The sequence below is a fragment of the Myotis daubentonii genome, chromosome 11, assembly GCF_963259705.1.
Source record: "Myotis daubentonii chromosome 11, mMyoDau2.1, whole genome shotgun sequence".
Taxonomy (NCBI): Eukaryota; Metazoa; Chordata; class Mammalia; order Chiroptera; family Vespertilionidae; genus Myotis; species Myotis daubentonii.
The window spans coordinates 56,299,591-56,314,681 of record NC_081850.1 but is presented as its reverse complement, the minus strand read 5'-3'; the positions used below and the strand labels follow the sequence as shown (position 1 = coordinate 56,314,681).

General features: G+C 43.8%; 2 protein-coding genes across 2 annotated transcripts; one reads left to right on the top strand and one right to left on the bottom strand.

The window, feature by feature from the left end:
* Positions 1-814: 814 nt before the first annotated feature.
* On the bottom strand, positions 815-7,301 carry SEC61B (SEC61 translocon subunit beta). The gene is made up of 4 exons (XM_059657474.1): positions 7,151-7,301; positions 6,863-6,960; positions 3,524-3,625; positions 815-1,093 (listed from the first exon to the last, which is right to left on the bottom strand). Exons 1-4 carry the CDS (start codon positions 7,151-7,153, stop codon positions 1,006-1,008), a joined length of 291 nt encoding a protein of 96 aa, XP_059513457.1. The 5' UTR covers positions 7,154-7,301; the 3' UTR covers positions 815-1,005.
* A 182-nt stretch (positions 7,302-7,483) lies between these two features.
* On the top strand, positions 7,484-14,563 carry ALG2 (ALG2 alpha-1,3/1,6-mannosyltransferase). The gene is made up of 2 exons (XM_059657473.1): positions 7,484-7,950; positions 11,052-14,563. Exons 1-2 carry the CDS (start codon positions 7,606-7,608, stop codon positions 11,952-11,954), a joined length of 1,248 nt encoding a protein of 415 aa, XP_059513456.1. The 5' UTR covers positions 7,484-7,605; the 3' UTR covers positions 11,955-14,563.
* Positions 14,564-15,091: the final 528 nt, after the last annotated feature.

Here is a 15,091-nt window from a genome sequence, read left to right as displayed (position 1 = left end):
TGTCTAGGAGTTCTTTTTAAAGTTTCATTTATGAGAAAGTCATTGTTAAAATGATCTGTTTCTTAACTAATACACCTCTTTATCATGTTGTGATTCTGCTGGACAACTAAGGGGATTTCACAGGGATATCTTACTCCTTAGAAAATCTGGCTTATATCTTAGACTCCTGAAGTATGCACCTGTAAGCTATTCTTGGTATTTCCTAGGGTCTACCAGAAACTGAATGCTTATTCCCAGAATGGCAACATAAGCTAAGTGAAACTTCAATTTTTTTAATTTTTTGCTTGGAATTGTATCAACTCAGTTTGGAAATGCTGATACCCACTCTGATTAGAGAAGTCTTTAATCTTCACAATGAAAACAAAATTTTATTTGAAAAATCCAACTTATCAAATAAATTCTTCAAAACAGGTTTAGCGACAAGTGATAAATAGATGGAAACTCCTGATCTATACTCACAGAATATAAAACTGGGAGAGAGTTAATTCATAGGTTTTAGAGACAAAGAAAAGAATAAGCACACATTTCTGATTTCTGACTATTCCCCTGGGTACCAGCTGCCTTTGAATATAGATCTGCCTGAGGCAGTCATAGGCACACTCCTTAAAAACCAGGGAAGGCCCAAAATGACAATCACCAGGACAGAAATACCTAGAAGAAAACAAGCCAAGGCCAATTACAGGACCTTGGATTTGAACTGCATGGTCATGTAAGGACCTGTCAATCCCACAAAGAAAACAAGCTCCAAAAGACGTGTTTTCTACATATTTACTTGTAATTGAAAGGCAGAGAGATTAAAGGATCAGACTTGGTATAAATGAATTAAAAAGTTTATTAGCCATAGAAAAAAAATTGATCCTTAAAATCAATTCTCGTTAAGTTCCCTGTAAAACAGTAAGCTTACAGAAAATTTCTTTCTCATGAACAGAAAATCACTATGCTTTTGGTCCAAGATATATTGATTTTTTTTCTCCTTCTTCAGATGACAGATGGATGTAGCCAAATCTATGAACGAGTGTACTTGCCCCAAATGTGCAACATAAATACAGAAGCGATGAACAGAAGACTCATAACCAATACTGGAACAGGGCCACTGAAAAGAAAGAAGAAAAGGCATGCTTACTTTTAGTAATAATACACCACCATATTTCTTTTTCTTTTTAATTTTTTTTAATCCTCACCCAAGGAGTGAGGATATTTTTTCCATTGATTTCTAGAGAGAGTGGAAGGGATGGGGGGAGAGGTGTGGTGTCAGCATTGTGGTTAGTTAGATAGGAGAAATCCTTCTCTTCTAGTAAAACATACTAAAATTATACAAGTAAAATGATCTGATGTCTTAGAGATACTAGTCTAATTTCATGTATTTGATATTTTCCATAATAAAAATAAAAACTTCTCCAAACTTTTTAAGTACAAATGATCCAATTATAAAACTATTATTTCGGCCGAAACCGGTTTGGCTCAGTGGATAGAGCGTCGGCCTGCGGGATCCCGGGTTCGGTTCCGGCCAAGGGCATGTACCTGGGTTGCGGGCACATCCCAGTGGGAGATGTGCAGGAGGCGGCTGATCGATGTTTCTCTCTCATCGATGTTTCTAATTTTCTATCTCTCTCCCTTCCTCTCTCTGAAAAATCAATAAAATATATTTAAAAAACAAACAAACTATTATTTCGAAGTAAGATTTACTTAGACAACCTTCACTGTTTAAGGCAGTGGAGTAAGAGTCCACTAGTGAACAATAAACAATGCACAGAGATCAATGTCCTTGCTACACTATTTTGTTCTTCCAAAATTTGTACAATTATAGGAGTAAACAAATTTAAAAACACATGGGAAGAGAATGTTACCATACTGTACTCAATCACAGCCCCTATTTTAAAGCAATGTTAGCATATCATCAGCCATAGAGCACAAAGCTGAGAGTGGAGCTCTCAGAGTCCAAGTGCCAGAGTCTGCAAACCCAATCGTCCTTTATGAGTTGTGACTGTGCCCCATTACCTATCTTCTCCAAGCCTGTTTCCTCATCTGTAAAGTAGGGACAATCACAGTACCTCTCTCATATGGTTACTGAGGTATTAAGTAAATTAATACACATGGATTATACAAGTTTATAATAAGCTCACCGGAAATGCTACTATTATTAAAAAAAAAAAAAATTCTAAGATCCTACAAGAGCCAACAAACTCTAAGATGTTACTTGACTGCTCCAAGATGTGGATTTGTGAATACAAATTCCCAATTGTGTCCTTTTACCATCTTTCTGGTGGAATGAGACTGTGCTTTACAACACTTCAAGGAACAGTTTCTAGCAATTCCCGGGAGTACTCAAGCAGTAGCAACAAGCAAGCCTGGCTGCACAATAGCAGAAAGCCCAGAGCCAGCACAAGCCAGAATCACCCACAGGAGAAAAGCTTTTACCACCTTCTTAAGAAGGGTTTCAAGGAGTCTCCTGGATACCCTAAAGAGCAAGGGGCTTCAAAATTCCTCTCTGAAATACTCAGAAAAATTACCTTTAACAAAGACCAAAAGGTTGCCTGAATACAGTCAGCTCATATGTCCCCAACTCCAAGAAGTACTTCCTGAATACATCCTCACCTTACCATACAAGTCTTTAACCTTGTGATCCAAGCCAAGCTACTGGTCAAGTTAAACTAATCCAAATAAATCTAATTTTGTCTCTTTTCTTCCAGACAGGCATATGGATTGTCTCTTTTCTACCAGACAGACATATGGAGCACAGGATTGAACATTCAAGATTATCTGGTTCTGGCTCTTGCTAGAACATAACTTTGCCTCTCTAAACCTGAGCTTCTGAACCTGCAGTGCTCCTATTCCTCATCCACTGGCTGAGTCAGGAAGCAGCTGTAAGCAGTGGTGTCCTAGGGCCTACGTGATCAGACACCTGTGGGATTAAGTCTGCCACACAGTACCAGAAACCCTGGAAGTGAGGTGAGCAAGGCATGGAACAGGGGTCCCCCAGGTGCCCATTTCCCATCACCTAATGAGCACTCTCAGGCCTTAAGAGCTTGGAAGTGCTATGTTCACCCCAAGGTCTACTCACCACCCACAAAAGGCAAAAAGGCCAAATAACTTTTATTAACACAGCCTAATGCAGAAACGTCTCTTAGCTGCAATAATATCAGCTTATGGTTCCAGGAAAGCTTTGAAAAACCACCCAACTCATATTCAATGGTTACTCCTCTTTCTCAGTGTCGGACAACCAAAAAAGAACAATTTCATCTAACTAAGCAGTTTTTCCTCCAGTTTTCTGTTTCCATTGTTTATTCTGGTTTAGCTACTTGAAGATTTTCCCTTGCTTTCACGCAATCCATGAAGAGATATCATTCCAGGCCCTAAACAAATTTGTTGATGTACAGACAAACCAAACCCAGTCCACCTGGCCCAAAGGGAGCTGTGTGTACTGTAAACTCATCAAAGCCAGCACCACTGGTGGCGGAGAGACAGTGCTGCCCATCAGCATGTGACACCTGACAGGAACACAAGGTCTGCTCCCAAGACTTACACTTTGAGGCCAGGGGAGTCTTCCGTGTAGAACCGCCACATCCCCCCAGTGCCTGCTGAGGTCGTGCGGCCCGCGCTCCTTGTTCCACAGCTGGCATTTTTCCTGTTAAGAGAAAAAATTTTGCAGTCTTTTTTGGGGGGAACCCTTTTAATGGCATTATAACATCTGCTACCATTACATTGTTAAAGAACCAAAATAAGAAAAAAAAACAAAAAACACTTTCTTCTGTGAGTATACCCCTAACTCTTGTTTTCACCCCACGGGTCATGATAACTACCATGAACTGAGTACCTGCCACATGCTAATGCACACCCTAACCCTGGAAAGCAGTTACCAGTTCTGTTTTATAAGAGGAAAATTAGGCTCAGAAAAGGGTAAGCCAAGTGCCTACCTAAGACCACACGGCCAGCAGGTGGCCGAGCTGAGCTGAGGACCCAGTTCTGACTCCAGAGCCCATCCTCTTGCCCAACCATATGGCACCTCATTGGGACAATGTACGTCAGTTTCTCTTCTCATGCATTTTTGTGAAGCCAAGTAACAAACCTCTGCTCTAAAATGTCCGGAATTTACATACAATCAACCTTTGAACAACATGGGTTTAAACTGTACTGTGTGGGTCCACTTACACGAGGTTTTCCCCCAATGTATTCTCTCTTCTTTATGATTTTTTAAATAATATTTTCTTTCTTCTAGCTTGCTTTATTGTAAGAATACAGTATATAACATAACAACATACAAAATATGTGTCAATCAACTGTTTATGTTATCGATAAGGCTTCCGGCCAACAGCAAGCTATTATTAGTAGTTAAGTTTTGGGGGGAGTCAAAATTATACGTGGATTTTTGACTGCCGGGGAAAGGGGAGTGTCCCTAACATCCATGTTGTTCAAGAGTCAACTGTAATCTGACTTAAATTACCTTAAAATGTTTTAAAATTACTGTATTTGCTATGAAAGAGACAAAAATATTAAGCTGTAATTATAATCCAGGTCCCAAAATGGAACATATATTTTACCAAAAACATCATTTTGTAGTCTGTTTTCACTATTTTGATATGCCATAAATCTTGGACAGAGGTAGGATATGAAAAAATGGAGAAAACACCCAACTATAACTTGTCCTTCACAGGAGACCAAGGCTGGTGAGATGAGCTGTGATGGAGGCAGCCCTCGAATACAGAAGGCGCTGGACAGCACTGACACAAGCACTGCCACCAACAGGGGGGAAACCCCTTCCCTCTTCTCCTCAGTCACTGGGGAGGCCCAGCCAACAACCGCCCTTCCACGGAGGGCGGCTCCCCCCACTTCTCCTCTCCCCGTGCTGGGGTGCTACAGTGCCAATGTAAGCAGGAAGCATGAGAAGTCAGAAGACATCTTCAGCCCACTCCTAAGAAATCCTCGGGAAGGAAGGAAGAGGGGGGAAGCCTGCCCCATTACTGCCCCTATCATTAACCAAATCCCAGCACACCCTTCCATAAAATCCCATCCCGTTATCTGTGGGCTACTGAATCTAAATTTTTGAAAAGGAAAGCTTGTTTACGATCTCCCACAGAGGGAGAAAACAGTAGTGAAAACCTTATCCCTACCATCTCTTTACTAGGTGTACCGGTTAATAATGCGGATTTTTTTCAATAGATGGAGTTACACAGATGTTGATATATATGCGATTTGGTATGTATGCTATTTTGTTGTATTGCTCCTTCAGGTTACCACTTGTTCTGACCGATGGCACACGCACTTTCTGAGCTGCACTTCAAAACGTACCAAGAAGTGGAAAATTGGGTCTCTGAATGGTTTGCCTCAAAACAAGAAAAGTTCTATTGGGACAGTATCCACAAATTACCTGAAAGATGGGGGAAATGGGTAGCTAGCGATGGACATCACTTTCAATAAAAAGCAATTTTTATGTTTCTCTTGAAATTCTCGTGCTTTCTTTGATTACAAAATCCGCATTATTACAGTTAATGCATAACCAGTTAATAATACAGATTTTGTAATCCAAAGAAAACACGATAATTTCAAGAGAAACATCACAGTGATAGCAGAACTTTCAATGAGCTGAAATCTGTCTGTGCTAAGTTCACATTATTAGTTTTACATGTACCTACAATAGCCAACAAGAAAAATCGCGTCACTCTTCACATCCTTATGAATCATTCTCTTGTATCCCTTCAAGGTGTTGCCCTCTCTACATAAAACCCCACTAGCTCCTTCGAATACCTGAAGACAACAGGGTTGCTTGATTCCTTCCTTCATTGAACGAAATGCTTTGGGAGCAAAAGGGAGGAGTAATAGCTACTGCTCCTTTTGGAGTCAGGGAAGGCCTCCAAAAACCTCTGAGCTTAGCCCTAGGAGAATAAATAGAAGCTGTGTGTGGGGAGAGGAAGGGAGGTTCAGAAAACAGTAATAAGTTGGCTATCGCTGGATCCCAGGAGCCAGGGAGAAGGGAAGCTGATGGACAGGACAAAAAAAAAAAAAAGGCACCAAGAACCTCGCTATCCGCCCACCTCACCCTGTTTTTAAAGTTCAGCAAAAAGCAACTAACAGAGAAACTAAGCAGAAGAGTGACAGAACCAGAGCCCATAAGGGACTGGAGTGGAAGGGCCTGGAGGGTAGAAGAGTAAAAAATGCAAAAGTCTAGACGAGAAGCTGACGGCTAAATCGGGGCGGTAGGAAGAGAGACGCAAAGAAGTGATGAGCAGCAGGTTTTTGCGTATAATTTAAAGTCCGACAAATGACTGGACAGGGCCAGAGCCTAAGGAAAAACCCAAGATGACGCTGAAGTTCTGGCTCTGGGTGAAGGCGCGTAGAGCAGAGCCACAAGTACCCGTAAGTTAAGCAACGCGCCTGGGGGGGGGGGGGGCTGGAATGATCATTAACCAAATCCCAGCACACCCTTCCGTCAAATCCCATCCCGTTATCTGTGGGCTACTGAATCTAAATTTCTGAGAAGGAAAGCTTGTTTACGATCTCCCACAGAGGGAGAAAACAGAAGTGAAAACCTTATCCCTACCATCTCTTCACTAGGTGTACCAGTTAAGAATGCAAAGCTTGGACAAATCTTGTTAAACTGACGGAAATGTAGGTGCAAAGCTCAGGCCCAGAGAGTCAGTTCAATGACACCCGTTTTCTCCACGTTGTCTCTGCCCCTGTTTAACTGTGCAGTGAGAATAAAATGTCACTCCCTCTCTAGACACAAAGACCCAAAGGCCGCTGCTCCCACCTGCAGCTCACCTTGTCTTCGTGAACCGTAACATTCTGGGCGACCTTCTCAGGACCAGCGCGTTCTTGGACCCCCTTCCCCCCGCCCCACAGCCAAGGGGGTCACCGGGATCCTTACCTCTGCCGGACCGTGCTACCCGCCGCCCGGGCGGCCACCGCTTTACTCGGGGAGCGTCCTGAGGAGCCCACGTTGGTGCCACTGGGGGTCGGGCCAGGCTGCGGAGGGCGACAAGGAGACAGACGGGTGAGCGCCGCCCGCGGGCCCCAGGCCCCGACAGCCACGACCCGCACCCACACTGGAGGGTGGGGAAGCAGGGGAGCTGCGGAAGGAGGACAAGGCGCAAGGCAGAAGTCGGGGTGCCTAGGAGAGGTGGGGACTAAGGAGGGACGGCTGGGGTCACCATACCATTCTGGAAACTGGAGGTGGCAGGAGCCCGAAGCAGACGGCAGGGAAGCGGCAGATTCCTCACTGGACCCGCGGCTGGAGAAACTGGTTCCGTCCCCGCCCCCAGACCTGCTGGCAGGGCCTCGGACTCCAAGGACGCCAGGGCTGTCCTTCTATCTGCCTGTAGAAATGTTGCTACCTGCGACTTGGTCCGCTGCTGCGTGGGATGCACAGATCTTCCGTCTTCCTCCTTTAGATCACAGCATCCTTCATAGAGTCCAATTCGTACCAAAGGGCGGATATAGTCACGGCCAGAAGAGAAATTTCCTCCGGCGGTCACTAGGCACCCACAGACGTACGCTGATGTGGCCTAACCTACGTGCGCGCCGCGGGGCGTGGTCAGCCCCGCTGAGGCCCCCGGGTGCCCGCGGGAGGAGCAGGCGCGCCGGTGCCTAAGGGTGCGGGACACCCGGGCCATGGCAGAGGAGCGGGCTCGGGATGAGTTGGCTCCCAAGCCGTCCGTGCTGTTTCTGCACCCAGACCTGGGCGTGGGCGGCGCCGAGCGGCTGGTGCTGGACGCGGCGCTGGCACTGCAGGCGCGCGGATGTAGCGTGACGATCTGGACGGCGCACTACGACCCGGGCCACTGCTTCGCCGAGAGCCGCGAACTGCCGGTCCGCTGCGCGGGGGACTGGCTGCCGCGCAGCCTGGGCTGGGGCGGCCGCGGCGCCGCGGTCTGTGCCTACGTGCGCATGATCTTCCTGGCGCTCTACGTGCTGTTCCTCGGCGACGAGGTGTTCGACGTGGTCGTGTGCGACCAGGTGAGGTGACCACGCCGGGCCTCGCCACGCCCCTTTGCCCTCCTCTGGACCTCTCCGGGTCTGCGGTTCCGAAACACTGCACCTGACCTGGGGAGATCAGAGCTGGGAGTGACTGTAGTTCTCGAACTTCACGTGACGGGGCCCCGCCCTGAGAAGTTTCATCCAGGAGCCTCGAGATGGGGCCCAGAAATCTGCATTTTTCAGAGGCACATCGGTGATTCTGCAGCAGTTGGGCCTGGGGGCCAGCCCGCTCTAAGCAACGCAAGCATTGGGAGTCAGCCTTCAGTCACTGTTTACTTTGGAGTAACTCTTTTCCTCATTTCTGTTGACACTGTTTCTAGGCTGTGGCATCACCCTGTCCTAGCCTTTGCAGCCAGGTCATGTCAAAACACCAAGCCGAACATGTCACGCCCCGTTAGAACTTCAACGTGGCTCTCCATTAGTCTTCATAGAAAAGCACAAGTGCGCTCACTTGGTACAGAATGCCCACCTGGATGTGGAGTCTAACTATTCTAAACTCCTGTCTTCCTCCCACTCACCCCCCCCCAAAAAAAATATTTATTTTAAAAAGTAACAACAAAACCTCAAGTAGTATAAAAGAGTATAATATAATTAAATTTCCATTCCAGTTCCTCTCCCTAAAAATAGCCACTGTTAAACAGTTTCTCCTATGTCCTTACAGAAATTGTCTATGGCTACACCACCATATGTGTGTCTGTTAAGACATGTAAATCTCTATAATAATAAAAGTGTAATATGCTAATTAGACCAAATGACCGGCGAAGTCGGGGCTGGGTCCGGGTGCCTGCCAGCGGCCGGAGGGAAGCCCGGTCTCGGGTGCCAGAGGGAGGCCGGTGCCGGCAGCCGGGGGAAGGAAGGCCTATTCTCGCATGAACTTTGTGCATCGGGCCTCTAGTTTGTAATAATTAGGATTATGACATACCTACTATTAGACAACTTGCTTTTCTTTCCGCCAAAAAGTTCTATTTGGAACATCCTTATATATCAATATTAGAGATTCACTTAATTCTTCATAGTGGCTGGGAAATCTTTTTTTTAAATGTACAGGTAATTTATATATTCTTCTGTTAAAGGACACTACATTGTGGGTGTTTTTGTGAATAGATCAGTTTTGTAATGAACATCCTTGTACCTTATTATTGTACTTCTGCAAGTATGTCCTTTGAATAACTTCCCAGAAATAAAATTAGTAGGTCTAAGAGTTGTTCATTTTAAATGTCAATAGCTATTGTCAGATTTGCCTTCTAAACAGAGCATTTTGCTTCGTGTTCTGGTGCATGTTGGATGTTATCAACCATTTTAATCTTTGCCACACTGATAGGGGAAACAGCATTACATTTGTATTTGTGTTTCTTTATAACTCTTGAGTTACTTTTGATCATCCCTACTTGTGTGGAAGATACTTCTTTTTTAGAAATGTGGACATTTTCCAAACACCCTGCATGTCTAACTAGTTAATAAGCTTGAGGCAGCTGAGACTGCAGCAGATAGAGAAAAAACTGAGCTTGGAAGTAAGAGACCTGGATTCAAGTTCCAATCATCTGCTTCTTTCTAACTAAGTAGCTTTGGAAAGCTCACCTTCAGGTGTTAAGTGAGCTGGAGATTAAGTGATTTATAAGATTATCCAACAGGAAAGTCTGGTAATGCCAGCCTGTAGTTCATGCTCAGTAATGATTATAGTTAATATTTATTGAGCACATACAATAGTGGTTCTCAACCTTCTGGCTCTGTAAATACAGTTCCTCATGTTGTGACCTAACCATAAAATTATTTTTGTTGCTACTTCATAACTGTAATGTTGCTACTGTTATGAATTGTAATGTAAAGATCTGCTATGCAGGATGGTCTTAGGCGACCCCTGTGAAAGGGTCATTTGACCGCCAAAGGGGTCGCGACCCACAGGTTGAGAACCGCTGACATACTACATGCTAAATTCCTAGGTGTTTTACATATCCCATTGCGTTTAGTAATTATAAACAACACTAGGTCCGGTGCATGAAATTTGTACACGGGGGCAGGGAGGGGGCCCCTCAGCCCGGCCTGCACCTTCTCCAATCCGGGATCCCTCTTGCAATCTGGAACCACTGGCTCCTAACTGCTCACCTGCCTGATACCCCTAACAGCTCCTCTGCCGGCCTTATCCCCCTAACTGCCTATCTGCTCTCCGCTGCCTGCCTGATCCCCCTAACTGCCTATTTGTGCTCCCCTCCTGGCCTTATCACCCTAACTGCCTATCTGCTCTCCCCTCCTCTCCACCCTTTCAGACCCCCTGCAGGCATGCTGAGAGCTCTCGCGAGGCCCCGCCCCCGTCCTGATTGGTTGCTATGTGATGGTGTCCCGCCAATTTGCATATTCCTCTATTATTAGTATAGATGGGCTTTTTTGGTAACCATAATTGCCACCATGTTACAGAAGAGGAAACGGAGGCCCAGAGAGAGGTAGATTACTTGATCATGGTCACACACCTAGCTAGTGGGACTGAGATTCAAACCCTGGCAATCTTGATTCCAGAGACTGCACTCTGAACTCCTATAGTTCATTCAGTGTCTTAGAAGGTGAAATATACCAGAGCTGCTCTGTCTGGTATGGTAGCCACTAGCCACAGGTGGCTATTGAGCACTTGAAATGTGGCTAGTCTGAACTGAGGTGTGTTGTCAGTGTAAAATACACACGTGATTTTAAAGATTTAATGTGGAAAAAAAGTGTAAAGTATCCCATTAACTATTATAGTATTGATTACATTTTCAATGGTGATATTTTAGATAAAATATATTAACATTTATTTAACCCATTAAAAATTTTAATGTGGTTATTAGCTTTCCATTTTCATTGGACTGCTTATTCTAGAGCAAAGACTCAGGTTGCAGCTTTAAATGTTTAGCACACACCCAGAGAATGTCTACCAGCCTTTAACGCACCAGGTGTTGGACTGGGTGAGAGTCTGTAGCAACACAAAGCAGAATGAGACATTGCCCACGAGGAGCCCGCAGACTAGTAGGCAGCATGTGTCTGTTCTTTTGATTTACTTGAAGATTAGTTGACCAGTTACTTTACCTGCTTTTTATCTTTGCTTTGGCTAGGTGTCTGCCTGTATCCCCGTGTTCAAGCTGGCCAGACGGCGTAAGAAGATCTTGTTTTATTGTCACTTCCCAGATCTGCTTCTTACCAAGAGGGATTCTTTTCTTAAACGTCTATACAGGGCCCCGATTGACTGGGTAGAAGAATACACCACAGGTATGGCTGACTGCATCTTGGTCAACAGTCAGTTCACAGCTGCCATATTTAAGAAAACGTTTAAGTCCCTGTCTCACAGAGACCCCGATGTCCTCTACCCATCTCTGAACGTTACCAGCTTTGACTCAGCTGTCCCTGAAAAGCTTGATGATCTAGTCCCCGAGGGAAAGAAATTCCTGTTCCTCTCCATCAACAGATACGAAAGGAAGAAAAACCTGACTTTGGCGCTGGAAGCCCTAGTGAAGCTGCGTGGAAGATTGACATCCCAAGATTGGGACAGGGTTCATCTGATTATGGCTGGTGGGTATGACGAGAGAGTCCTGGAGAACGTGGAACACTATCAGGAACTGAAGAAAATGGCCCAGCAGTTTGACCTTGACCAGTCTGTGACCTTCCTGCGGTCTTTCTCGGACAAACAGAAAATCTCACTCCTCCACGGCTGCACATGTGTGATTTACACGCCAAGCAATGAACACTTTGGCATCGTCCCTGTGGAGGCCATGTACATGCAGTGCCCAGTCGTTGCTGTTAATTCAGGTGGGCCCTTGGAGTCCATTGTCCACAGTGTCACAGGGTTTCTGTGTGAGCCTGACCCCGTGCAATTCTCAGAAGCAATAGAAAAGTTCATCCATGAACCTTCCTTAAAGGTCACAATGGGACTGGCTGGCAGAGCCAGGGTGAAGGAAAAGTTTTCCTCTGAAGCATTTACAGAACAGCTCTACCAATATGTCACCAAACTGCTGGTATAATCAGATATATTAAAGGTCTTTTTGCTACATTCATTAATATATTATATAGAATGTAGGTCCAGTTTGGGAACCGTAAAAGAAACCTAGAATCTAGTGCCGAAGAGTTGTTTTTTTTAACACATTTGATTTTTGAATCTGAGCCATCTTCCTATATACCAACACCTTCCCGACTGTTTCATAAACCAATATCTTTTATGCTATAATAATTCTGTCTTATCAGTGTTAATTAAAATGTGATACGATTCCATGTGTTAATTATATTTTCTCTAGATTATTGCTGCTCTGAGTATAAATTTTGAGTCATATTGTGCCTTAATTGTTTTTGACAGTTTGTGTGTCATCGTCAAAGTTGAAGAATTTGGCTTCATAACATATTGAGAACAGGGTCACTGTACTTCCCAGAATCAGTGCACCTGTTCCCTGTCCTCTTGGGAAATGTTGGTTAGCCATAACTTTGCCTGGTCCCATAGCAAGGATGCTCTGTATGTTTTGTACAAAACATATTCTTGCACACTGAGACAAGTCAATAAAAGATGTTTATCATAGGAAAAGATGGTACAATATTAAATTTTGGCTTCCGTGATCCATACGTAGATAGGACAGCCAAGCCTGAAGTCAGAAACTAAGAGTAAACTGGATGTTGAAATGAAGACGGATTGTTGTCACGCATGTAGTGCTTGGGGTTTATTTCTTAATGCCAACTGGTTCATCAGCTCTGTTAATATTTGTGTCGTATTAAGTAAGTACTCCTAAGTGTGAGACACAAATGCTTTTTACTCTTCAAAGCTTGCCTCATGCCACTGCTATGGAGCTTACCTTGACCCTCCACCCACCTCCCAGAGTGGAAGTGATCTCGCCCAAGAGCACACAACTGAAAAGCGAGTGAGCCAGGATTCAGCCCATGGTTACCTGGTCCATCCAGGACTGCACGTACCAGAATCTCTCACTGCACCCCTTTAATACCGTAAATGTCCTTTAATACTTTATGAAATTAAAAATTAATACAGTATTCTGAGTCATATCAAAGTGAGGGGACAAGGTGCTCATCTGTCTTCAAATTAATCCTCTGGTCCTAAAAGATCTAATGTCCCATACCCACTGCTCTATTCCAGCCTCTTGAGAATCACTGCATGAGACTAATCATTGCCTGCCCTCCCTGTAGCAGACATTGGGTCTTTCAAAGTCCTAGTAGAGTTACCAGCATCATTTACTTGCATGAAGCAGAAATTCAAGCTTAACTCAAAAAGATTTTGAGTATTTGAAAGAATCCCAGCCAGAAAATACAGTCATGCTCTAGCTCTCTATCCTTAACAAGAGGACTGGGGGTTGGGTGGGGCTCACAGTAAGGGTGACCTGGCCATGTTACCCAGAAATATGACCACAAGCAGATGCTAAAATATCTTGCAGGAAGCGCTATCCCAGGCTAGCCACAGATGTCATTTAAGACCAATATAGTCTAGAAAAGGTGTGTGTGTGTATCTGTTGAGGTTTTATAGGGGCACTAGTGTAGCACAGGTGTGACCTCTCTGGCCTGCCACTCTCCCAAAAAGTCATCAGGCAGACTTCGAACAGTCTGCTATGATGATGAACTCAGATTGGCCTTTGGTTTTCTGTTATTTGCCTAGAATTCCAATTTTTGAGAAGGTGTCCTGATGGTGATAATTCTAAAGATTTCCTTATCTGTTAAATGGGTATAATCAGGTCTAAGTAGCCCACCCCACAGGGTATTTGTGAAGAAAGGACAAATAGAGTGCAGGAGAGGCACTGAATCAGTATATGAATGATGGAGACAAAGGGTGTGAAGCTGATTTGTAAACTTAGAGTATCATAAACTTGTGAGAGATGAAGGCAGCCTTCCACAGGCCTGGATGAATTGCCCCAGTCTGTTGCCACCCCAGCGAGGGAAAGTCACACCACCGGGAAACAGGCGGATGGTATAAACAACCTCAATAAGGTGTATTTCCCTCTCAGTGCTTACCGCAGTATCAGGAGTTTTCACAACTGTCAAGACCGTGAGACTGAAGTAAAGATAAACAAATAGACCCAGCTAACAGAAGAGTCCTAAAATAGATCAGCGCATATGTAGTCAATTGATTATTGCCAAAGGTACTGAGATAATTCAATAGGGAAAAGAGTCTTTTCAAGAAATAGTGCTGGAATGAATAAACACAGTGTGGTATATTCATACAATGGAACACTCTGCAATAAAAAGTAATGAACTACTGACAAGCACAGTGACATGGATGAGTCTCAAAAATACTGAGTGACAGAAACCAGACACAAAAGAGTTCATATTGTATGATCCCATTAATATGAAACTTTACCGAAAAAATACCTAATCTATAGCAACAGAAAGCAGATCATTGTTTGCCTGTTCTTTGCTTAGTCAGGAAAGAACACAAAGGAATTTTTTTTTGGATGATGGAAATGTTTTATATCTTTATCATGGTGGTGGTTATAGTGCTGTAAAATTTGTCAGAACTCATGAAATGATGCTTAAAATGAGTGCACATTATTACATGTAAATTATACCTCATACAGTTGAGGTTTTTTTTAAAAAGCACATGTGATATAGTCCCATTTTTATAGGAAATAAAAGGTTTTTTAAATGAACAAATGTCAAAGTATATGTGACTATATAATTATAAAAGTTTATGAGGATGTATAACCAGGTGGTAACATTGATTATAAAAGTTTATAAAAGTATTCTAAGTCTTGCCCTGGCTGGTTTAGCTCTGTGGCTAGAGCGTCGGTCTGTGGACTGAAGGGTCCCAGGTTTGATTCCTGTCAAGGGCACATGCCTGCACATCCCCTACTGTAATCCCAGTAGGGGATGTGCAGGAGGCAGCCGATCAATGATTCTCTCTCATCATTGGTGTTTCTTGCTCTCTCTCTCCCTCTCCCTTCCTCTCTGAAATCAATAAAAATAAATTTTTTAAAAAGTCTTTTAAGTCTTAAAAGGTGAGTGTGATGATAAATATGGATTAAATTTTTCTTTTGTTTGCTTGTATATTTTTATATTATAGTAGATGGTTTTCTCATAAGAAAAAAAATGAACATGAAAAAAAGTATAAAGTAATCCTATTGGTCGCGTACATTTTTACAACATAGCTTTGGACGTTTGTGTTTCCAACTAT